Source organism: Anolis carolinensis, chromosome 5, assembly GCF_035594765.1.
Source record: "Anolis carolinensis isolate JA03-04 chromosome 5, rAnoCar3.1.pri, whole genome shotgun sequence".
NCBI lineage: Eukaryota > Metazoa > Chordata > Lepidosauria > Squamata > Dactyloidae > Anolis > Anolis carolinensis.
In genome coordinates this window covers 149474667-149499441 of record NC_085845.1, presented here as the reverse complement: position 1 = coordinate 149499441, position 24775 = coordinate 149474667, and the positions used below count along the sequence as shown (strand labels likewise).

Sequence of the window (24775 nt, the reverse complement as noted above, 5' to 3'; positions counted from 1 at the left end):
ATTGATCTGAGGGTCTTAGTTGATCATAAACAAAATGAGCCAATAGTGTGAAAAAGAGCAAAACCAAGCCAAAATTAATCACCTAACAAAACTGGAAGTTATAGTCGAGACTTAACTCAAGAGGACTGCAAAATCAATCCACTATGTGTTCCACCAGGACAAGTCTTGAAGTTTGAAGAAAAATATTTTTGAAGACCTATAATTTTAATTTTTTCACAGCAGAAATTTTCCATTCTACATCATTGATAGGGGAGCTTCAAACCATGGGAACTATTCCAGATAGCGTCGGTTGCAGAAGCTGACTTAACTGAATTGGGTCTTTTCTGCTTTCAAAACATGTGCTCTCTGTTGCAATATGGTTCTTCCCTTGATCACATGGTGCAATCCTATATATGTCTACAATTGAGTTCAATGGAATTGAGTTTACGCCCAGATAAGCTTTGTATAGAATGCAAACTCAATTGCTGTCATACACACTGAAAAAAGCCAGCTCCAGTTTAGAAAGATTTGTTTCAGGAAGAAAAATACCACAGGCCTTTCCAGTATGTCACACATTGGTATTGCTATCAACCTCTCACTCCTTCAAGACAGCTGAAATTTGAATTTCTTCAGTCATTTTTATCTTCTACTATAGGATATAACTTTTTCACAGCTCTTGGTAATGTGACAATGTTTACAAGAGATTGCCAGTAAAAAATAGAAAAGACTAAATAAGGCCTTGAATAGCTTTATTGAAATTTTTATAAATAAAACATGCGCGTTTCAAATGTAAACCCAAGTGAACTCAAGTGCAGACAATTTTTAACCTCTGTCATGCAGGAGGCTAGCTTACATTTAAAAAAACAGAAAGCAGCTTGAAAATACCAGGATGAAACACCAGTTTTTAATATCAAAGTATAAAGCAAAGCCATGTCCACAAACCTAATTTTTTTCCTGGTCAAATGCAGTTTTAAACTTTTAAATGCTAACATAAATAAATAATTTACCAAAATGTGCACTCACAGAGTGAACTTTATTTACAATACACAATTTATAACCTATTGTATTTGATTAGTTCAAGTGAAGATCATACTTTTTGCTTTAACAATGGTGGGACTTCAGGTAGTAGATATGTGAAGTGTGCCTCCACATTTAGGGAGCTCCTGTCAAAGGCAGTATTGTATATGAACCAACAATACATTCTTCCAACTATCAAAGGGAAAGCAGCAAATAAAAATGTTTCAAACTGACACACTTATTTTTGGCATCCCGGACTCCTTGAACACATTTAATTAAAATCCAATTCAAGGTATGTATGCTTTATCTACTTACTGTACAGGTTCTGACTCTTGAACATGCAAATGCCAATTCTTCTATAATAAGTTACCTTTTGAGTTAAGATGTAAGGCTATGGTGAATTCCACCAAAAACGCACATGAAAAATTAACAGACCTACCTTTAAACCAGTTGCCCATTAACAATTTGAAGGCAAGTTATATGGAAAAGTCATCTAAGCTTGATGCACAGTCGTTACTATGAATACAGTATACTATTAAAAATCGGACCCTATTACACTGTTTGTAGTTTGTAAACTGTCAAACTACCAAAAATGGGGGGAGGGGATTTACAGCACAATTAAAATTTTTGGACTGACACCAGATTAAAGTTACGCACATCTTATAAGCAAGGTAACAGGAATTATGTTTACAAAGTAGATCCAACAAGCAATGAGGGATACTTACACTGAATTGAAAAATTCAATTCCTTAATGCAGCATGAAATCCAGAACCTGTTCCACAGCAGAAGTAAGATGAACATAATATTCTGGAAGATTACTTATATCACAAAAGGTTAAAACACCTTTTCCAAGTTATTTTCTATCATGATTATGTTTCTTTTTAATCAAGATTTATTTCAGGGAGAAACTTGAAAATTTGGTGTTCCAAGAATACTGCTGCATTTATTAATCACATATACTGGACAAAGTTTTTTTTAGGTATATGGACTTTACCCACCCTAAGATACAGGCTCTGCAGTAATATTCTTGTGGTATTAAGACAAAAACCAAATCTACAAATTGTTGGCATTGCATCCAAAACAAAGAAACCATAATTCATTCAAACTGCAGCAGAAACTGTAAAGGGGTTTATTTGTGATATCCTATATATAGCTTGTGAATACAAGATTGTAGTTATTAGAGACAAATTCGGTTAATGTTTTCATTGTGTTTCACTTCAAGTACTGCACAAGTTAAAATTGAATAAGGATTTACATTCTGTCATCTGAAATTTCCCATCTCAGATTTTATTTTTAATTTGGTGGGTAATTTCAATGTTTCAATAGTTATCTCCCACAAGGAAGTTAATTCTCTGTATGGCTTCTAGATCTTCCATTAGTTAGTGTGCATACAATTTTCATTCTCTATATCATTGTCATTTTCATTACTGTCTTCATCACTTTCTAATGGGATGCCAGTGGCAGCAGAAGCACCTAGTTTTGTGTCCCGATCAAGAGGGAAAAAGCCAGTCCCACTGATTGTGTCCTGCCTCTGGTAGAAAAGCACATAGGCTGCTTTGGACTGTAAAATAAGAAAAAGCAAATTTAGTAGGAATTATTAAATAAACAGCTTCCACAATCTTTGTTTTCAAAGTCTTATTCTTATTGCAAAAATAAAGAAACAGTTGACATTTTTTACAAGATTTTGTATGTTTCACCATCCATGGATGTCACATAAAACATTTCTTACTGGAGTAAAGAGTCACCTGGTTTTAACAAGCAGCCACAGAGGGAAGGGGGAATTAGAGGTGTCCTTTTATCTATAGTGTTGTGTACCTTGTGCTGCAGTCAACTATCAAGGCACCAACAAGGTCAGAACTCCATGGTGAGGCAGATGGTTCTCTGTGAAAATGAATGTGCAACCGGTGGCCAGGCAAGAATGAAAGCTGCCTGATTGTGAAAGCATAAAGAAAAAGAGTGCGGGAAAATGCAGCAAAAGAGAAATAAGTAGTGTGAATGAAATGCAGGCTCAATGGAACTGCTCATACAGTTGCAGTTAACATTTTGAGTTCAAGGAAGTAAAACTCTAGAACTATAAAGCCATTACTTCTGCTTCTGTACATTGTGTTATGTGGTAACCAAAGTAATGCTGTTTATGGTGAATTTTTTAGTGTATGTGCATTTATTTTTCCTTTTTACTTTTGCAATTTCCTAGGAAGAAGAATGCTGGATGCTTTTGAAACCATTTATGTCTGAATTACAGTTTAGCGTTAGATTTCCCAAAAATAATTTGGTAGACATTCGGCAACCCCCCCCCCCCCCAAAATTAGAGAAATGGAGCTGTAAAGTTTAAATGTTCTGCTTGAAATGTGCAAGCTTTCAAACGAATAAGGCATAGCAGATCTCTCCTATATAATCTTCGTTTTAAATGCCAGTTCAATACACTTGGCAAAAGATACTGAATGCTGAACAAAGCAGGAAGCTGAAGAATTGAATCTGGCTACAAGCCAATGAGCAGTGGGGAAAGTCCCATCTCACATCATGAAATAATTAAAAGTCAACATGCTCAGTAGGGTGATGTGAAGCAAAGGATGACTTTCAACAGAAGATTGTCTGCAGAAAATAGAAAGTTAGCCAAGGAAGATCTATAATAGAAACATCTGCCAGGATGCAACAATTGAAAATGGCTCCATTTGAGATCATACATGATCAGGGGTCCCCAAACTAAGGCGCGGGGGCCACATGCGGCCCATTGAAGCCATTTATCTAGCCCCTGCAGCGGCAGCTCCCTCTGCCGCTGCCGAGGAAGGTATGTGCGGCATGGGGCAGGAGGGAAAGGCGCACACCTTTCCTGTTTCCTCCCTCACCTGGTGCGTGCCTTCCAAAGCTTTGCTTATTTATAACGGAATTTAAATATTATTTAATTAATAATTATTAAGGGGTGCTTTGCTATTGCTTTTGGTGCACAAAGGTAGAAAGAGGTTGGATTAAATGGCCCAAGGGGTCTCTTCCAACCCTCTTTATTATTTTTATTATGACTATGATTAACATTGAGGCTGTATTCCTGTTTTTGTTTTTTTACTTCAAAATAAGATGTGCAGTGTGCACTGCATAAAATTTGTTCATAGTTTTTTTGTTTTTGTTTTTTAAACTATAGTCGAGCCCTCCAACGGTCTGAGGGACTGTGAACTGGTCCCCTTTTTAAAAAGTTTGGGGACCCCTGTACATGATGTTGACATTATTCATTCTCCTAAATAGCTGAATAACACACACTATTTGCCAGAATTTCTCCCCATTAAGAGTATAAATTTTGCTTCACTGCTTCATGCCATGTATATTTGTGCAACCCAACGCAGAGCTTTGCTGTAGACCTATACCCTCAAAGAATGAACTCTGTGCTTCCTGTTGTACCCCACATTCTTTCTAAATCTGGTCCAGAGGAATGCTGGTATTCTGTGTGTACTGCAGCTGAGAGGAGGAAATGTGTACGTGTGCTGTGTCAGCTGGTATAATGTTCTCTTAATGAAAGTATATCCTAAACTGCTCATTTAAAACCAAACAAATAGGCTTAACAGTAATTTATGTTTATGTTTACACGTTTTCTATATGGTATATATCGTCTTATCCCTCTCATCTCTGAATGTTCAAAGAAAAAATAATTGTGTCAGGTAACATGGTTTTTCTATTGTTTAGCAATTTGCTGCATGATGAAAAGCTCTCTGGTAGAAAACCTGAAGGAATATTTGATCAAATGAGGTGTAATGGTATCAAATTAGTGAATCCACTAGTGTACAGACATATGCAGTTTCCATCTTAGGCCAAGTTTTATTCAGGACATATATAATTATAGAATTTTCTGTTCTTAACAGCCAGGAAGCAAAAAGTTTTTCTGGCTCCCCCCAACAAATCAGCAGGTACCTGGAATATCTTATGCTAAAATAACGTATTTTGTACCTAGAGAATACCAGAGGAAATATTCTAAGCCCATGAGAAATTATGCAGCATTACAGTGGGGGCTTCTGGTAACAGAGCTATGTTCTAGTTAAGAATCTACCATAAACATTTCATTCTCAATTATATTTATTGCTTTTCTCTGCTAAAAGGCACTATATGATAAAGTACACAAACATTGTTTTAGGAATACGTTTACAGTGGTAAGTATCCACAGCCTTAATGGAATATTCAAAGTAATTTAAAGATTTCTATTGGCCCTTGCTTTTATTGTAGTATCTAGATTCATGTCACACACACAGAGTAAGATCATTAATCTTTGCTGTAGCTCTTTTTTATGTAAAACATATTTGTTTGGACAGCCTTTTTATATCACCATGTTTGTTGCATTCACCCAAGGACTACAATTTGTATGTTTTGGAATTGTTCTATTGTTGTTGTTGGTTATCAATTCAGTTTTGATTTATGACAACCCTATAAACAAAAGCTATCCATGAGCCCTAGTAATCAAAAACCCTGCTCAGGTCTTTCAAACTCAGTCCTGTGGCTCTCGTAATTGAATATATTTATCTGTAATGGGGTACCTTCCCCATTTTCCATTGCATTCCATTATCATCTTATAATATATCAAAAATATATTGTCCTAAAATTTAATCAGCCTGGCATATATTGAGAGTTCTTGTTTAATTTTTTTCTAGAACCGATTCATTTGTCCATTTGGCGGTCCATGGTGTCTGTATAGCTCCTTACCAGTGCCATATTTCAAATTAGTTGATTCTCTTTCATTGTTATTCATAAAAGTAAAAAATACTGTAACAAGGATGATCTTTATTGGGGTATTAATTATATATCTTATGCTAAAGGCTCTTATGTATTACTGCAAATGATATCCTCAATAAGGAATAAGCAGGTATGCTTTAATTTTTATTCTTGGGCATGGGTATTTTTTTAAGATAAAAGATACTTGCCACAATCTGTTCCTCAGAGGCAGTAGACACACTACTATCATCAAAGTAATACCACTTTCCATCATCTTTGTTTTTTGCAAAAGCAGTATCTAGGATAAGAGAAAAATGCTTTATTAAAAGTACTGAAAACAGAATAAAAAGGTGTCAATCTACAAACAAATTAAGTTACTTACAATGCCCTCCTCCCATGCCTCCATAGTGGTTTGACACAGCAATCAAGTTATAGCGGCAAGGCCCAGCATTTGGATTAATAAGGAACTCTGACATGTCCAAATCTCTGTTAAAGGAACAGTCTAAATTAATTGTGGAAATGGCTGGCGATTTTTCCATTTCACTACAAAAAACAACTCACTGAGATGAAGTAATGACAGTAAATCTTTATGCAAAGCAAAATAAGAACCTCTCTGAAAACTTTTATAATTAAGATGTTATTCCAAGGGTTAAGACTCCATCCCACTATTTGTATCCATTCATTTTTGTAACTTGCTTTAATTGTAATCATTTATTTATTTATTTATTTCCAGCATTTATACCCCGCCCTTCTCACCCGGGGGGGACTCAGGGCGGCTTACAACAGTTGGCAACATTTAATGCCAAGAACATAATAATAAAACAAAAACAGTACATATAATCAATTAAAACTATAGAAATACATCATTAAAATACATTATAAAAATTAAAACATATGTAAATTAGATCCATTTATCTAAAAACCTCATGCTTCAGCCTTCAATTGGACCATTTAGTTACATTTTAATGAAAATCTGATTGCATTTGTCTATATTTTATTATAATCTAGATTATTTTAATGTTGTAAGCAACTATTAGTCCCATTTCTAAAGAAAAAGGTACATTATAAATAAAGTTAATAAGAAAAAACAAGATACATGTATTGGGTGCCCAATCACAAAGAAAAAAACAGGATAAAGCTAATATAATAATTAGAAAGCTAGAATGGGACTGGAAAGACCCAGCTTCAAGTCTCCACTAAGCCATGAAGCTCTGGTTGACCTATGTCTAACCCATTCTACTGGGTTGTTGTGAATATACCATAATTTGTTTGAGAATTATGTTCACTGCTATCTAGAAGAGTGAATGAGATTATACTAAATAACTTTTAGGTTAATTTCTACATCAACAAATGAAACCAAAATAAAACATATGTGGGGAAAATACAATGTAAGCTCCTTTGGGGAGGCCCCTTGGCAGATGGGCTGTCATCACTGAAGAAGCCCTCTGTTTTGTAGCCACTTGCCTTGCTTAATTTCACAAGGGCACTAATGCTAATATTGCTAATTTACTGATATAATTTACTGATTTTTTAATTAACAGTACATCAAATTGAACATCAAATATAATAATTTTAGATATGGCTCTCTTACGTTATTGGGAACTCAACCAAAGTATCCAACTTATCTCTCATATATCTGCTGTAAGAAAAACGTTTTAGATGAACTACTAATACTGGCGGCAGTGACCACAAATCTAGCTTTTTGGTAGCTTGCTGATGTTCTTTACAGTTTGGACAGTACCTAAAAGAAAAGACATTTTAGATTTGAAACATTTTATAAATTGATATAAAATGATAGTAGGAGTGTATGGTCAGTAAATGGCGAGTATGCATTTCTATCAAAGCCAGTGGAAACTGAATGCTATGGTACTGCTCAAAGAGTTAATGAAGAGACAACCAGGACTCTTTAAATATACTGTAAGTTCGTTCTTGCCTTCCTTTATAGTATTAAAGCATTCCCAAGACTAAAAACCCTATGTATTCTATAGATAAGGAGGAGGAGCAATCCATACAAAGCAAATAACCAACTAGTATATACCACTTTTGAAACTTAGCCCCATGTAGATGAGTGGCTGTCATTCATATGCAGAGGGAGTTGTTTTGAGGACACATCTCTCTTCCCTACAACTTACATTGGCAGGACTTTACAGGGCAAATATTTATTTATTTATTTACAGTATCTATATTCCACCCTTCTCACCCCGAAGGGAACTCATGGTGGATCACATTGCACATATAAGGCAAACATTCAATGCCTTAACACAGAACAGAGACAGAGACAGACGCAGGCACGGGCTGGCCTCGAACTCATGACCTCTTGGTCAGAGTGATTTGTTGCAGCTGGCTGCTAACCAGCCTGCAACACAGCCTGGCCTACGGAGCTAAGTCCCTAAAATACACAGCTCTTTTTTTAAACTGCAAAAACACTGTCCCAAAACATCAGTTTTCAAGTTTAGTAGAAATTCTCATTTTCCAATAAATTTCATTTCTGGACTAATTTTTCTAAAGCAGTCAAAATTTACCATGTAGATGAAAGTAAAGAATTACATTCATAGATATATGATGGATAGAATGCATTCTACATTTTGTTCTTACCATGGATCTTCAGCACCTAATTTTTCTTTTGTTGTGAACAATTCAATGCAATCTTTTAATTTCACAAAGGGTTTTTTTGGAGGTCTATATTCCACGCTTTCATGCTTTTCAAAATCCTAAAGAGAAGTATTTCTTGAGTTAAGAAAACAAATGAAACAAAACCCATTTTAGTGATATTGTCTTGCTGTAAATAAGGACTACATGCTCCCAAATTTGAAAAACTACCCCAGAAGGGAAATTAAATCTTTTTATTAATGAATGAACTATGAAACATTTTGAGAGGTTTACTGTCCAATAGGATTGGATTCCTTTTTCTTTATTTCAAATTTGGCTGATTTCAAAGGGGGCATTTGGGTAACCAACATGGGGTAAATGATTCACCTATCACATCCTTGGTTCACTTTTAAAAACAGACCTGAAAAGCTACTATTTAAAAATAAAAGTGCAAAAGCACGCTTTACTAGTTAGTAGTTAACACTGTAAACAGACAGAAGTAGCTTGTCACATTGGTCACTGCATGATACTTTTCATTTGTTTTTGGTTTTTAAAAAATTTGCAAAATAATGGAACAAAACTTAAAAACATTCCTGGCAAACTGCTTCTAAAACTCAAGTGTCAATTGTATAAGTACTTCAAAAAAGAAAAAGAAAAAAAAAGCAAGCTCTGCTTTGTTACTATTATTCTTGCCTGAGCAGAGAAAAAAAAATAGAAGATAAAATAAAAAGGGAAGAAATGTCCCTAAAGCTAATATGGTAAACCTCCTGATAGTCCTTTGGGCAATGTGTATCAAAATACAAGCTATGATACAGATACCGTAAATTTGACACCTGCAGGGACATGAGAGAAGCCTCCCACAAAGAATGGTAAAAACATCAAAACATCTGGGCATCCCCTGGGCAACGTCCTTACAGACGGCCAATTCTCTCACTCCAGAAGCGACTCAAGTTGCTCCTGACACGAAAAAAAAGTCAAATAGTATCATCTTTTTGCTAAAAGTTACATACCTCAGCAGCATTTTCATCAAAGAATCTTTTCTTATATTCAGGATCCCAATCCAAAGCCAAGAAAGATCTTTCTAAAAAGTTAATAAAATCCTCCTTTAGAAATGCTGCACTTATTTAAATTTTAAACATTTTTTAAACTGATGACTAATCAAAACATTGTCTATTGAGTTCTAAGTAAAAAAAAATCACAAAACAGTGATCCACATTATTTTTAACCACAACTCTTAAAAAAGTTAAGTCAGCTGAATCAAATATGCTTTAGAATCCTGCTAGCTGCAAGTCAAATAACTTAGAACTGTACTAAAATCATAAATGGGCTAGATTCATTAGAATTGAAAAACTGCCAAAAAATGACCAAAATGCCTAATTCTTGCCCACTTTTCCTGTTGTAAGTCTAGTACAATAGCTACTGATACTACATGGAAAGAGACAGCCTCATCTTAGACTTCCATGCTTTGGCAACGTCCGATTAAACAATTACAGGGTGTCCCAAAAAGTCTCCATATATATGGATTGGTCGCCGTGGCCCTTGGAATGGCCTGCAAGATCCCCTGATCCTTCCTCACTCGACTTTTACATTTGGGCCCACTAAAAAGCCGTGGTGTTCAAGGAAAAGATTAGAAACACAGATCATTTAAAGGAATGCATTTGAAATGTAATTACTTGCATAACAACAGATATCTTGGAATGTGTTCCCCAAGATATCTGTTATTATGCAAGTAATTGCATAACGTTTTAAAACTGGGGCAAAAGACTTCATGTGTGTGAGAAAGAGGTGGCCAACACATAGATAATATTTTGTTAAATTTTGTAACGAATATTATATAATCAAAGGTATATTTAGCTATAATTTCCCACTTTCCTTATGTATGACGACTTTTGAGAAACCCTGTATGATGCATTATGCATAGGGACAACTTTGGAAATTGCAGATAGTTCAAACACACCTGTAAGATTCTAATCCAGAACAGACCTTATTACAGTGGTCCTTTGTCAAAGGTACACAATCTGATTTTAATTTTGGAGATTTCTCTGTGTTTGCCTGTACATTGCTAATCTCTACTCTGAGAGGTCCTCTCTTTGAATTCTGCCACTGTCTGAAAGACACAGGGTTAGTACTGACCAAAGTGCCTTGGCATTAGTAGCAGTACAATTGTGGAATCTCATCTACCATCTACTCTGAAGTCCTTTGGCATGGGGTGAAGACCTTATTTCGTTAAGTCATTATTCTTCTTATAAAAACATGTTTGTTTAAGCCATTTAGTGAGGGCTTGCCCTAAAAGGCACAGGGAAATGAAATGATAAATACATTGTTCTAAACGAAATAACTGAACAGAATCAAATCTATTTCACTAGAAAATCTTACCATCTAGCCTAAGTTGCCTGTCATCAAATCGTATATGCCTTGTATCATCTTTGACATAATTGATATCAGTATTGCCTAAACTGTTAAACTGGAATGTGAACAATCGTTTTTTGTGCCCTATAAGTTGATCTTTACAGGAGTCTTCTGTGCATAACCCATTCTCAGAATCATTATCTCCACCAACAGAATCTTCCGACTGGCTGTTTTCATTTTCAGAAGGAAGTTCCTGATCCTGGCTGGATTCATCATCTTGCTCATCTGTTTCCATTTCACCTGGAAATGAGAATACAGGGAAACCTTCTAACATACATTGCTATACCTTTAGTAAACGGAAGCTGCCAAAATACACATCCACAACTGTGAGTCTGTACTTCTCTCTGATCCTTTGTGATACTCTTCTTGGCACATGTCAGATATGTAAGAAGTATTCATATGACCTTGCAGATCAAAAATTAGCTCTGCTGCTCCCTCCTGGCTTTCAATTTTTTTTCCTTGGACAAAAAACTGGGCTTTTAGTTTATGAGGATCCTGATGCACTATCAGACCACGGGGCAGCTTCTACTAAATATCTATCTTTTGCTGTAAGGAAAATACTTGTAGTATAAGTTGAGATTCAGATTCAATCACATACTGACTATGTCATTTCAATCTCAACACTGTTTAAATAAATGACTAAGAATACATGTAGCTGCAGTTCCTTGTTTCAATTAGTAAAAAGACATGTTTTCTACATGAAATCATGTATTAAATTAATTTTAATCTGATATAAAATGTTAAAGCCTGTTGATATTTTGATACACTTAACATCTTAGCACTTGAAGACACTACCATGTGAATTAAAAATAGATTAGATGACCTGGCAGAAAATACCAACCACAACAATTGCAAACATCCTTTTCACTTAAGTTTGTTATTATATACTTCAGCATCTGTTGAATGTGTATATAAGTAAAAAGCCCAATAGGATTATATCTATCACTTAGAATGGATACAGGTAAATAGTGGCCCTCCAGATAATTTCAGATATATCCTGAAATTCTTGGTTTAAGATAGATGGGGATGATGGGAACGACAGCAACATTTAGAGGGCTACATTGTTCAACCCATTTTAATGCAGAGGAGAGCAAAGTGCAGGCCTCCAAATGATGATGGATTATAACTCCTTACTAGCACACCAAGTGCTACGGGCTGATGAGAAATTAGTTGAGAAGCACCTAATGGGTTAAACGCTCCCAACTTTTCAGATTATCTCCAATGACCAACACAGTTGTAAGCAGCTGTTTGCAATTCAAGCCTTACTTGGGGATCCTTCTTCATGAATTCCATTTGGGCCATTGCCATTGATACCGTTATCTTTGCAGCACTGCAAGGATGCTTCAGTGTCTTCTGTTTCAGAAGAGGTTTTCACGTATCGGCTGGAAAACAGGGATCAGCAGTTATACAAGGTACTCTTGATGTGTTTATGTGTGTGTGTGTATATATATTCTATCTTATATCAAGTTTTCTGACTCTAAAATTAACAAAAACGTAAAAGATATTAACTTTTATTGTTTATTTATTTTATATTGTATGAGTGTATGTGAGTATGTTTTAATTTGTATCAGAAGGCTACTTTATTAAAGAGTGGCTACAAAATATATGAAATAATGAAATAAATAAAAAACAAAAGCTACTCTAGGTACAGCTCTCAAAAATACCTTATTATTAAATGGGTTTAGAGCAACTTGACAGTATATGCTAAGAATACAGTGAACATCAAACTATTTAAAATTAAAGGCCAATCTTCAGATAATCAATTAAATAGAAAAAGCAGTCTAACTATGATGGTGGCACAGCACACAACACAAAGACCTGTGATGCTCCCAGATTATTAATGTGCATGAGAGTCTATCTCCTTTCAGATTTGTGTTGTCCATAGATGGACAGCATGAACAGGATTTTAGCCCACATGTTCTAATGCAACTAAAAGTGCAAGTATTTTCTTGTATACTTACCACATTCTTAAGAGTAAAAGATTATACAGCTTATCTTCTGTATTGTTTCTAGGCACTGCTATAAGGAAAGGTTGGCCAAAATGTGTGGAACCGCTATGATGGCTATAACCACTATGCCGAAACTTCTCCCTTAAACAAACTGGAATTACAACTTGCTCTGTATCTTCAGTTCTGTTGATGCCAATTTCAAATCTAAAACAGCCACCACCAAAAATGTAAAAGGAAAGAGAGAGAAAGAGGAAAAAGGAGGAAAGAACACAGCATATATTTAAATATTGCTATTTTCCCAGCAATGGGGAATATATGATTTTCAAATTGTGTTGGATTGCAAGTTGCATCAACATTCACAATTATGAGAACAGCAGTTTAACAGCTTGTGGAAAGAGATTCATTTACAACCCATGCTTTAACCAATCTTTTACTAGAAACCATAAAAACACAACTTTTTTGGGACATTTTAATTTGTACTTACACATAGATGTCATCACGCTCCATAATACTACTCAGATTTTCATCCATTGCAAATATCCTATGGAACCTATGATTGTATATATCTGTAACTATCATCTACAAAGAAATAAAATTAATATTTCATTGCTATGAATCTAAAAAAGTCATTGTCTAAATGTATATATATAACATAATATACATTATAAAACATCATACCTTATCTGCAGCAACACCAGACAAAGTTGACAATGCTGTGCAGAGGTCTTGTATATTTCCAATTTTTGGAACTACTACTTTGTACTAAAAACAAAATACAAACAGTGTCACTCTCAAAAAAGCAAATAATTTGATATTACTTTGAACATTTAAGTGATGTTAAATAATTTCCTATGAAAGAGGAAATTCACCACTATTCATGGGGATGCTATTTGTGACTGTCTTATAGAGACAAAATGGCTAATTACATCTTTAAAAGGAAAACAGCTTTTTGTTAAAACCAAGTGGGTTTTTTTCCGGGTGTAGGAAGGAATCTTTTTAATACCTCAAGAATAATTACTTAGTAACCACAAAAAAACCTGGGAAGCCTATGATTAGCAAAACTGATTGTTATAAATGAGAAATACTGATTCAAATATATATATACAATTTTGGAAGGTTCTTGGCTACATTATGTTAAGTTTCTATTACTACTAGGACAAGTAGAAATGGCAGTTCAACAATTTCTGGAAAGCAAAGCTGTAAAGCTCTAAAGCTATAAATCAATTTCCCAGTGCAAATTTCAAGGAAGGAAAAAAAAACCCCTCACAGTCACAGAACAAAAGCCAGCCAAATTAATTTTTAAAAAGATATAGAACAATAACCTTCTGAAGCATCCACCAATGTTGTGAATATAATTTTTTTCTAATTTAGGGAAGGGAGCAAATGGTCTTCTATATATTGTCAGGGTCTACTTTTCCTCAGCCTCAGCAAATGTTAAATATTATTGCAGCTACACGTCAAACATACCCCACTGCTGCTTAGCAACATGCAATCCATGGTTTTAATTGAGAATGTGCTGTAGGTTCACACAGTTCTTCCTTCACATAAACAACTCCCTCACTAGTTGCTTGCTAATTTTAGCCTAATTTGTCCACAGCATCCGATCTGTTGTCCAAATATGCATTACACACCCATTTTAGTCGAGAGGGAGTTCTCCAGTTCATTCTAAACAGTGATTCCATAGTAATAACATTAAGAGGGACAGAAGTATTACAGTAGGTCCCCATCTTAATCCAGTACTGAGGGTGGCAGCTTGGAGTAGCTTTACAAGCATACTATGCAGTTTAATCCCTTCATTCTCAATTGTAACAATCAATATTTTAATATTTCTTTATTTGGTTTGCAACCTAAGAGCTAAGACTACTATAGTACTAGTACGAGGAATGATAGCTTCTGCCTTTGGTCTAGTACAATAAATAACACACAGTAAAGGAAAAAAAGACTGATGCACCAGAAAGTTGAGACATATCTTTCAAGTGCAACATTAAAACAAGCAAAACAATTAAAAGAAGTTTATGACAGACTGTGAAAGGAGAAAATGTCTGAATATACTGTGCAGATTCTTCTCACCTGCATAGGTTTGGCAAGCGGGTCCATTCTAACTAAATAAACTTCCAAACTGCGTTCTTTTTTCATGGGTAGTGGAAGAGTTAAGTAGCAAAAGGGATCAAATGTTACAGAGATCTTGGCACATTCTGGACAAACTAGGGTTGATTTAAAAAGTCCATGAAATATATCTACAATGATGGAATCATTTCGCTTTAAATGGTTCTCCCAAGCTTCTTCAGCAACCACCTAAGCAAAAGCACAAAATAATTATAAATTATAAATCTATTTGCTTAAAATTTCTGAATAAATACCTAAACAAAATGACGGGTGCTTTTTATTCACATTAAATTTGATTTGGAAGGTTATGAATTCAAGCAACGCTCATTAGCACATGTGAATGACAGCTGTGTGAACTGGCCATAAAAAGTTCTTGCTGTGCCTGTAATCGCTTAAGTACAGTTGGATTAATCTTGTATAGTTTTAACTCTCCTTCAATAAGCAGCCAGTTTACAATGAGATACTTGTATACAATTGTGCATATTGTTACACTTGTGTGATACATGACAAAAGTTTGGCTCTTCAATGCATTCAGAGGATTATCATACTTGATATTTATTCTGTTGTAATATTCTGATAAATAATTATAAAATACCTACTCAAATAAGCATCTTTGAGTTCTACTCTGAATTACAGCAACTTACAAAAGGCTCCATGTCATTGGATCAATGTTCCAACCCCAAAACCTTACAACACAATTAACATATACCTTGTCTGGCCTTCCATCTGCATCTTTTAGCTGAATATAAGGCTTTTTCCTAATTCGATTCAAATCCTCGTGTAGGCCATCTAAAAGAAAAGCGAGTAGTTCTTGGCAATCTTGTTGCTGATAACCCGAGAATTGTGGAGCAAATCTTCCAACCTGGGTCTAGAAAAAATAAGAGGTGTACACTGGTGTCAGATGAACAAATGAAAGAATTGTCTTATGTAATGATAAAAATGCTTTTTTTTTCCTCAGAGGGAAATTTAAATATATGACTGAATTAACATGCAACCAAAATGAGTACTGGGGGAAAATGCATGTTTTTGCAGGATTTCTCTTTGAATTCCAAGGTTCTTGTTCAACCAGGCTCTGATTTCAACTGCTTCTATCATAGGAATGGATTACTTTAGGAATCTAGAAACCAATTGACCTCTGGGATTCCCTATTGTGGCCTGAAAGTCACAAAAGTCCTATAAGTCTCTCAGAACAGATGCCCCAAGAACAAACCACTGTTCAGGGTGCATCAAAGCATCTGGAGGTGTTTGTGGTTCTATGCAGTTCATAGGCTGGCAATTTTCTGTACAGCTCACAAGCAAACTGGCATTAATTAACAGAAGACTATTTTGACATATTGTCATGGGCTCGTATCTGGTGTGTTTAAGACACCAGAATACCTCCATGCTATGAGTTTCATAACGACGGTCGAGGAATGAAAACATCTGGGGCCCTGAGCAGGAAGAAGCCTGATAACACAAACCAGCACACACTGGAAGACTTGGAGGTTGGACAGAAGACATTTCTGGAGTTGAGGGGGTGGGATTTTGGGGGTATTGAACTGAGAAGTTGCCTGCATTTTCTTCATTCATGCTGTATAGTAGTAATCTAGCATTAAAGAAATTTCCAATATTTCCTTGTGAGTGATTTTAACTACTACTAAGGTTCTGCAATCATCATACATATACTGACCAAGCCTCTGCCTAACAATCTCCATAATTCACTAAGGAAGTATCTTTAACAGTAACAAAGGCTGAAAGATACAATATGAGGCCGTTTAAATAGCATACGCAAATAAAAAACTAGGGAAGTTTTGCAGATGAAGGCAGAGTTAAGACAATTTATGTTTAGTAGTGTAAGATAACAGTATTTCTGGCTGAACATTAAAGAACCTCAATTAATTATGACAATTATCAAGTAACCATAGATCTGCATTATATTTAAGAAAGTTTTCAGGCCCCATCTTCCAATCGATATATATATATCTATATATATAAAAGAGTAATGGCATCAGGGCAGTGGACAAAACAACAAAAGTACAGGCCCCCCAACCTCAAAATTTGACAACACAACCCATTATCCACGGCACTAGGTTGATACAACAAAAAGAAAAGAAAAATAAAGTCCTAATTAGAGAGAGAGTAATAATTGTTTTTATCCAATTGCTGCCAGTTAGAGTGCTAAGCTCCGCCCACTTGGTTTCCTAGCAACCTACTCAGCTCACGGGACAGGCACAGTTAGGCCTCACTTAGGCATTTTCCATAGATTATCTGATTTTAACTGGATTAAATGGGAGTGTAGACTCAAGGCCCTTCCACACAGCTATATTACCCATTTATAATCTTATATTATCTGCTTTGAACTGGTTTATCTTGACTCCACACTGCCAGATAATTCACTTCAGTGTGCATTTTATACAGCTGTGTAGAAGGGGCCTCATATAATCCAGTTCTAAGCAGATATAAGATTATAAATATACAGTAGAGTCTCACTTATCCAACATAAACAGGCCGGCAGAACGTTGAATAAGTGAATATGTTGGATAATAAGAAGAGATTCAGAAAAAGCCTATTAAACATCAAATTAGGTAATGATTATACAAATTAAGCACCAAATATCATGTTATACAACAAATCTGACAGAAAATGTAGTTCAATACTCAGTAATGCTATGTTGTAATTACTGGATTTACAAATTTAGCACCAAAATATCACAATGAATTTAAAACACTGACTACAAAACATTGACTACTAAAAGGCAGACTGCATTGGATAATCCAGAACTTTGGATAAGCGAATGTTGGATAAGTGAGATTCTACTGTAATATGAAATAATTACTGTGGTAATCCAGAACAACCCAATTCTGCCATGGAGGACACAATCCAAGCATGTCCAACAGATGGCCACCCAGCCTCTCAATAAGAATAAGAATAAGAATATTGTACAATCCTAAGGTTAGCAGATACCCCTAAGGATCATCCAGTTCAACTTCCTTATATCATGCAGGAGGACACAATCCAACCACTCCTGACAGATGGCCATCCAATATCTGCACAATAATAACACACATCGAATCATAGCATCAGACAGTTAGGAGACACACCTAAAGGCCATCCACTCCAACTCAACTCTGCCATGGAAGACACAATCCAAGCACTCCCAACAGATGGCCACCCAGCCTCTCAATACTAATACTACTACTACTAATAATAATAACATCATACAATCCTAAGGTTTGGAGTTACCCCTAAGGGTCATCCAGATCAACTTCCTTCTACCATGCAGGAGGACACAATCCAAGCGCTCCTGACAGATGGCCATCCAGCCTCTACATAATAATGATGATGAAGAAGATGATAATAATAATAATTAATAATAATAATAATAATAATAATAATAATAATAATAGCATAGAATCCAAGAGTTTGGAGAGACTCCTAGGGGCCATCCAGCCCAACCCTTTCTACTATGCAGCTGGACAAAACCCAAGCTTTCACAACACAATACAATACTAAAGGTAAAGGTAAAGGTTTCCCCCTGACGTTAAGTCCAGTCATGTCTGACTCTGGGGCCTGGTGCTCATCTCCATTTCTAAGCTGAAGAGCCGGCGTTGTCCGTAGACACCTCTAAGGTCATGTGGCCGGCATGACTGCATGGAGCGCCCTTACTTTCCCGCCGGAGCGGTACCTATTAATCTACTCACATTTGCATGTTTTTGAACTGTTAGGTTGACAGGAGCTGGAGCTAACAGCAGCCGCTCACGCCGCTCCGGGGTTTGAACCAGGGACCTTTTGTTCTCCAGCTCAGTGCTTTAACGCACTTCGCCACCGGGGCTCCTTATACAATACTACACAGGGACATAGACCCCCTCTATCCTCACCACTTTCACAGTACACAAATAACCAAATGCATACTAAACATAAAGACAACCATACAACAGACATTCAATACCACCACTACCTCAACAAGTTCTCACCAACACCACCAAACAACGCCACAGCAACGCGTGGCCGGGCACAGCTAGTATATATATATATATAGAGAGAGAGAGAGAGAGAGAGGTAATATTTGTTTTACTATGGAGTAAACGACAAAACCACTGAACCCAATCACACCAAATTTGGCCACAAAAGACATAGTCACCCAAAATATGTCTTTCAATCAAAAAACCCAAGAAAAATAGTCCAAATTACAGAGGACAAGGAAGAGCTTTTCTCCCCTTAACTGCCAGTTAGAAAAGTAGGCTCTGCTACCTTTAGCCCCCGCCCTCCCCACCCCCCGTTGCCTTTAGGCCCCGTCCCCTTCATGTCCTAGCAACTCCCTCAGCCAAGATGGCGCCCAGGGCACAAGCAATTAGGCTTCTTCGACACAGCCTATAAAATTCAGATTATCTTATTTGAACTGGATTATATGGCAGTGTAGACTCAAGGCCCTTCCACACAGCTATATTACCCAGAATGCCAGGCCAGAATAATCCACAGTATCTCCTTTGAACTGGATTATCTAGAGTTCACACTGCCATATAATGCAGTTCAGTGTGGATTTTATACAGATGTAGGAGGGGACTCATATAATCCAGATCTAAGCAGATAATATAAGATTATAAATATAATATGCAATAATTACTGTGGTATAATAATACAGAACAATATAATCTCTAAAACTAAGACAGTAAATAAAGAGCAACGCTCTGAAAGCAGGGAAATTGGGAATTCCAGAAAGGAAACAATCAGGGCCAGCTAACACCTCCCAACAAAGGATTCCCCCAGGCAGGAAGCAGACAGGCTTTGAAGCTGCAAGGCCATTAAATGCTAATCAAGGTGGCTAATTGCAACATTCATACCTGCCACACCAATGCTATTAATTGCTATTCAAACTGGCCAACCAAGGATTCCACAAGGTAGAAAGCGGCCAGGCTTGCAACCAGCAAGGCCATTCAGTGCTATTCAACCTGCTGACCAAGATTTCCCCTAGGTGAAAAACCCCCAGGCTTTGAAGCCACTAGGCTACTCTGTCCCATTCAACCTGGCCTAGCAAGGATACCCTGATTGGTTATAACAGGCTGATATCTGTTCCCTCATTGCAAGTTGAGTCTAAATTTTGTTTTGTTTACATCAGGGGTCCTCAAACTTTTTGAGCAGCGGGCCAGTCCACAATCCTTCAGACTGTTGAGGGGCCGAATTATCATTTGAAAAAAATACATCTGAACAAATTCTTATGCACACTGCACATGTCTTATTTGTAGTGCAAAAAATATATATATGAAAGAATACAATATTTAAAAATAAGAACAATTTTAACCAACAACCAGAATTTCAATGGGAAGTGTGGGCCTACTTTTGGCCAATGAGATAGTCAAGTTAATTAGGATTGTTGTTGTTGTTATTGTTGTTGTGTGCTTCAAGTCATTTCAGACTTCGGGCGAGCCTAAGTCTAAAACTAAGGGTGGGGGCCAGGTAAATTGCCTTGGAGGGCCGCATCTGGCCCCCGGGCCTTAGTTTGGGGACCCCTGGTTTACATATTTATTTTTTATTCATTTGTTAGACAGAACAAAGGATACAACTTATTAACAGATGTTTATATAGTTAAATATAAATATTACTGGTTAAAAACCAATAAAAGAAGATCGGACAAGAGAAAATTCAGAACTGAAAACAAAAAATAAATGAAAAATAACTAACTTTTATATAAGTAAACACAACAAGATCTAACCTTGGTTGGTGTTATACTTACTTTAAATGCCCGTGGAGTGACATAACTGTATTTTCCTGACCACATTTGCTTGATGAGCTCTGCATAAGATTTGGCAATTTCACCCCTCATTCCTAATGGATTGTCAAAATTCAGCTCCTCTTGATATTTATCATTCAGGAAGTATTCTGTGAGTGGAGGGGTGTTGCTCAGACACTGCAAATGAATGTAAATAAAATATTTATGTATAACACAGAGTAACCTAGCTTCTCAATTCCAATTTCAGTTTTCACACTTTCTTATACATTCTAATTTTCTTTTCTTACTCTTCATACAAAAGTTCTTCAGCAAGACTGCACAGGCAACTATGTTTTCCCCAATCTACAGTAATTACATTATCCATTAGTCTCCTGTCTTGAAATTAACAACCCATCTTTCTTCCTACCTGAACTGACAGAAACACTTCCAGATAAACATTTGAAAAAAAATCTAGGAAATTTCATGCAGAACTCAGAACTGCACGGCTTCTGTAACAAACATAGTGCCGTCCCAATAAATGTAGCAACAGGCAACAAAGATTTGCTTTTTATGACTAGGAAGGAAGATGCTGCCACAGTCTATGGTTCTTTAACAACAAGGTGGTAGAGATCATTCATAAGCACATATATTAGTAGTCAATACTGGAGGCGTGGTATGAAGGGTCAATTAAAAAGCTGCGTTCTTAGGAATACAATGAGTAGACTCTTGTATTCAAGGGCTGTAAGGACACATAATGGCAGGGATGGCATAACTGTGTCAACATTATCAGGATGTGTTGAAGTCCAACAGCTTTACTTTAGGTCTTCAGTGTGTCAACCTATAAGCAATATACCTAAACATGGGTATTTTTTGCTACTCTTCCTATATGAATTGGCTATACTGAGGTATTGATAGCATTCTACTCCCCACATTCTACAGAAAAAGAATGTTTATTCAACAAAATAAGTTCACGTGATATTGAAAAGGCTACCTGGATTGCTGAATTCATAAAACATGTATTCCCCAAGTTACTTAGGCCACAAAGGCCAGGCTGTTCGTTGTGCCTTCCTGGCTCAGAGTAGTCATAATTCTTATAAGCAGTGTAAGAGGGGAGACAGTAGTTTGAGTTTTTCACACTAGAAGAAAACAAAACATTTCACAAAATAACTGCATGATCCACAGCTGTCACAAATAAGGGCAGCTGTAGATTATCACAGGAATACATATATTATTACTTAAAACTCTTCTTGCTGAAACCTTTGGAGAAAAAAACCTGCATAATCTTAAAACAGGTTGTTCTATTTGTTCTCTCTCTTTACATCTGAAGAACAAAACAGCTTAATGGCTCATTCTTTTTCATTTTTAATGAAATGTATCAGTGTCAGATTTGAGGCACCATCAGCAAACCAAAGAAGACTCCTCTTACATTCTGCTACTATTTGAAATCAATAAAGAAAATTGGGATGGAAAAGTTATTATTAAGTTACAGGCAAAAGCTGAGATTCCCTAGGCCATCATGACATCACTGGCCCAAAGCAGTGAGGATTCTATTTTTAGATTGCTACTAGGACAGAATGAGATAACAAACTGCAGAAGGTAGCCTGGAGTGACAAAGAATGCACACAATACCTTCTAGCAATTTTACCATTTAGCTTGTTTAATTACAGCATATATTGTCAAGACATATCATATGCCTAGGAGGAAAGGTATTTCTAATTGAAGGACAATGTAACAAGGTGTATTTAAAAAGCAAAAATAAATATGTTCATATCAGTAAGGACAAAGTATCATAATGAAGCACCATATTGTTCTAGATCTAACATACTTTTGTTGCACAAATGTGCATAGATCTAGATATGCACGCAAGTAGCATTAAGGTTAACGTAACATACATGCATATAACTGAGATCAGACTTCCAACCCTGACTCCAGCATGTGGAATAAAGATACAGATGTGGAGCTGAAATCTGTAGGAAAACTTGTAAAGATATATGAATGCACTGGATTGTTGATAATGTATATGTATTTTAAAATAAATAAACTGAATATGCTGCTGCGTTGTTAGTATCCAAAGTCGAAACAGTCCAACTCTACCTCAATAAACATAATTTTAGAAGCATTTTTGGTCTGATCTGAAAGGTCTGGGAGTCCTAGAAAGCTTTTTTTTTAGCTGAAAGGATACTACATTACTGGACAAGAATCAGGAAATAATTTCTTTGATGAACGCCCATTTGGAAATCTATCTTTTCTGGGAAAACAATTTAGCCAATGCCAACTGACACAGAGAACTAAAATAGATATGATGTTTGCCACCAATAGAATCTATTATGACATTTTTGTGCATACTCAATCATGTTCAAATGAACTTACTATATAAGTGGTAAATGTCCACATATGAGTAAAATGCCAGCTATCAGTAGCCTAGTTGGCTACTACACTTATTAGTAATGTTACATGTGAATCAGCCAATACATGTAAATACATTTAAATGTGATGGGGTCTGCATAAATACCCAAATGTATTGATACTTTTCCCAAGGTTGCTGTCATACTTGTTTCAACCCAAACAATAGAGGTATCAAATGCATATTTTACAAAATAATATTCAAATGGTCATGTGTACACTTTTCTGATACACAATCTAGAGGTTGCTTACAGTATAACTATCATTCAAATAAGAAGAGTTGCAAGTCATAAGGAATCAACATATTGAAAGGATACACCACAGGTCAATGTAGGGCTTTATGCGTGCATTTGTATGAAAAAATATTAATGGAGGTGGACCTGAAGGCTTTCAATGTGGAATCTGAAATCACACCCAGGATTTAAAAATTAATGCTGCTGAACATTCCTGAATGTAAAAGAATTTGAGTAACAAATCACAGATGGGCCCCTGATCATCAAGTTTCTGAAAAAGGGTGGTTTCTATACATGAGTAATAAAGACTAAGAGAATACTAAGTTTAAGTAGAAGTGTCTCTTTCTCATTGAAGATCTCCCTAATCAAAAAGTTCCACATTCTTTTAAACCAAAGTCCTCCCATTATTTACACACTTGTGCCAAGATATTGCTGAAAGAATAGTTCTAAGAAAGTTGTAAACAGAAGATTGCTTCAGCTGCTCAATAAGGATGCAAAGGTGATAACAATACAGTTGTACAACCTATTACTATGATTATTTACAGGTCTCTCCATAATAAAAGCAAAATATACCCTCTGACAATGTCAATTGTTGCATGTATCTGTTTTCTTCCCCAGTCATCTGGATATATGAAATTGAATTTTCCCAGTAAGTTATTTTCACAAGAAACTATTTTGTTTAATATTTCAGATTACAATAAAAATATATGAAAAAACTTAGTCACCTTTATTCTGATAAACAAGCAAAAATCTCAATTTCACTTTTAAGTGTTTTGTTCTAGGTCTTGAAATCAAATGGGCATGAATATTATGAGATTGAGAAAAGATTCAAAGAGTGTGTGAGAGCTCAATTCCTGGCACCAGAAAGATCAGTGTGAAATGGATTCTCTATTAATAATTTTGAATAAATATTCATATTTGGTTCATATTAGACAATGGTTTTCTTAAAAGGTTTTTTCCCCTAGGATGGAAAATAATATAAAAGGACATGTTTGTGAAAATCCCATAGAAAATGCATTATTTTAACAGCTGATTAAAGCTAGAGATGTCTTAAGTAGTATTTCCCCCCATACATACTATTAAATGTATGCCTTTAGTTCAATGGAATTGACCTACAGTGTTTATAGTTCAAGACTACACATTGAATGTCGTATGTTATCCAGTGCAAGTGAATACATGTCTAGGTAAAACTAGTGTCACTGAGTTGAATTGGGCCAAATCTCAGCTAAATGGATAGAGAATTGGAGTCTAGATTATCTTTGGATCATTTTAAAGCCTACCAATCCAGGGAGAAGAATACATGTTATTCACTGTACCAAGGCAGTATCCATGATCACATCAGATTGCCTACAGCTTACCAACTCTCATTCATTATGTAAATCCAAAAACGGGGTACTACAAGTCAGAAGATGGATGTGGGCACCTTAAACATAACAAAAAGAGCTGTAGTTAGGACTGGAAAGAGAAACCTTACATGTGGGAGTCAAGTATCTGGGACTATGCATGATAAAGTTTCTGGTGGTGAATACCAAGTCCTATCTAAGGATAGCCTTAATGAAATAGGATCAGATCCAAGGGGGATACTATAGTATCAAGGTTCTGAAGCAAAAACAGCTTTTCTCTATTAATTTTTCTCTTAACACCTTCGGGTCTTGATGACCTTTAAGTTTTGGCATCACTGCATTTGCACAGTAATACAATCCATCCAAGTTATT

At 36.0% G+C, this 24775-nt stretch overlaps 1 protein-coding gene and 1 long non-coding RNA gene across 7 annotated transcripts in view; one reads left to right on the top strand and one right to left on the bottom strand.

Annotated features, from left to right (window-relative positions):
* Positions 1 to 711: 711 nt before the first annotated feature.
* Positions 712 to 24775, bottom strand: part of usp15 (ubiquitin specific peptidase 15) — a 64861-nt gene continuing 40797 nt past the window's right edge. For 5 of the 6 annotated variants that reach the window (XM_003221181.4, XM_003221182.4, XM_062982544.1 and 2 more), the window contains 15 exons: positions 21416 to 21560; positions 20449 to 20622; positions 15448 to 15606; positions 14703 to 14927; positions 13311 to 13394; positions 13117 to 13211; positions 12645 to 12836; positions 11950 to 12065; positions 10651 to 10923; positions 9285 to 9355; positions 8281 to 8396; positions 7277 to 7426; positions 6068 to 6171; positions 5895 to 5983; positions 712 to 2557 (listed from right to left, as the gene is read on the bottom strand). In XM_003221181.4, coding sequence (XP_003221229.3) covers positions 2372 to 2557; positions 5895 to 5983; positions 6068 to 6171; positions 7277 to 7426; positions 8281 to 8396; positions 9285 to 9355; positions 10651 to 10923; positions 11950 to 12065; positions 12645 to 12836; positions 13117 to 13211; positions 13311 to 13394; positions 14703 to 14927; positions 15448 to 15606; positions 20449 to 20622; positions 21416 to 21560 — 2179 coding nt within the window. In that variant the 3' untranslated portion in view covers positions 712 to 2371. Of the gene's footprint in view, positions 2558 to 5894; positions 5984 to 6067; positions 6172 to 7276; positions 7427 to 8280; positions 8397 to 9284; positions 9356 to 10421; positions 10561 to 10650; positions 10924 to 11949; positions 12066 to 12644; positions 12837 to 13116; positions 13212 to 13310; positions 13395 to 14702; positions 14928 to 15447; positions 15607 to 20448; positions 20623 to 21415; positions 21561 to 24775 lie in introns of those variants that run through there. The other variant, XM_062982545.1, reaches the window with a different exon arrangement.
* On the top strand, positions 11959 to 13242 carry LOC134299517 (uncharacterized). Its single transcript, XR_010006738.1, has 2 exons — positions 11959 to 12095; positions 12697 to 13242. It is a non-coding gene; the product is annotated as an uncharacterized LOC134299517 (long non-coding RNA).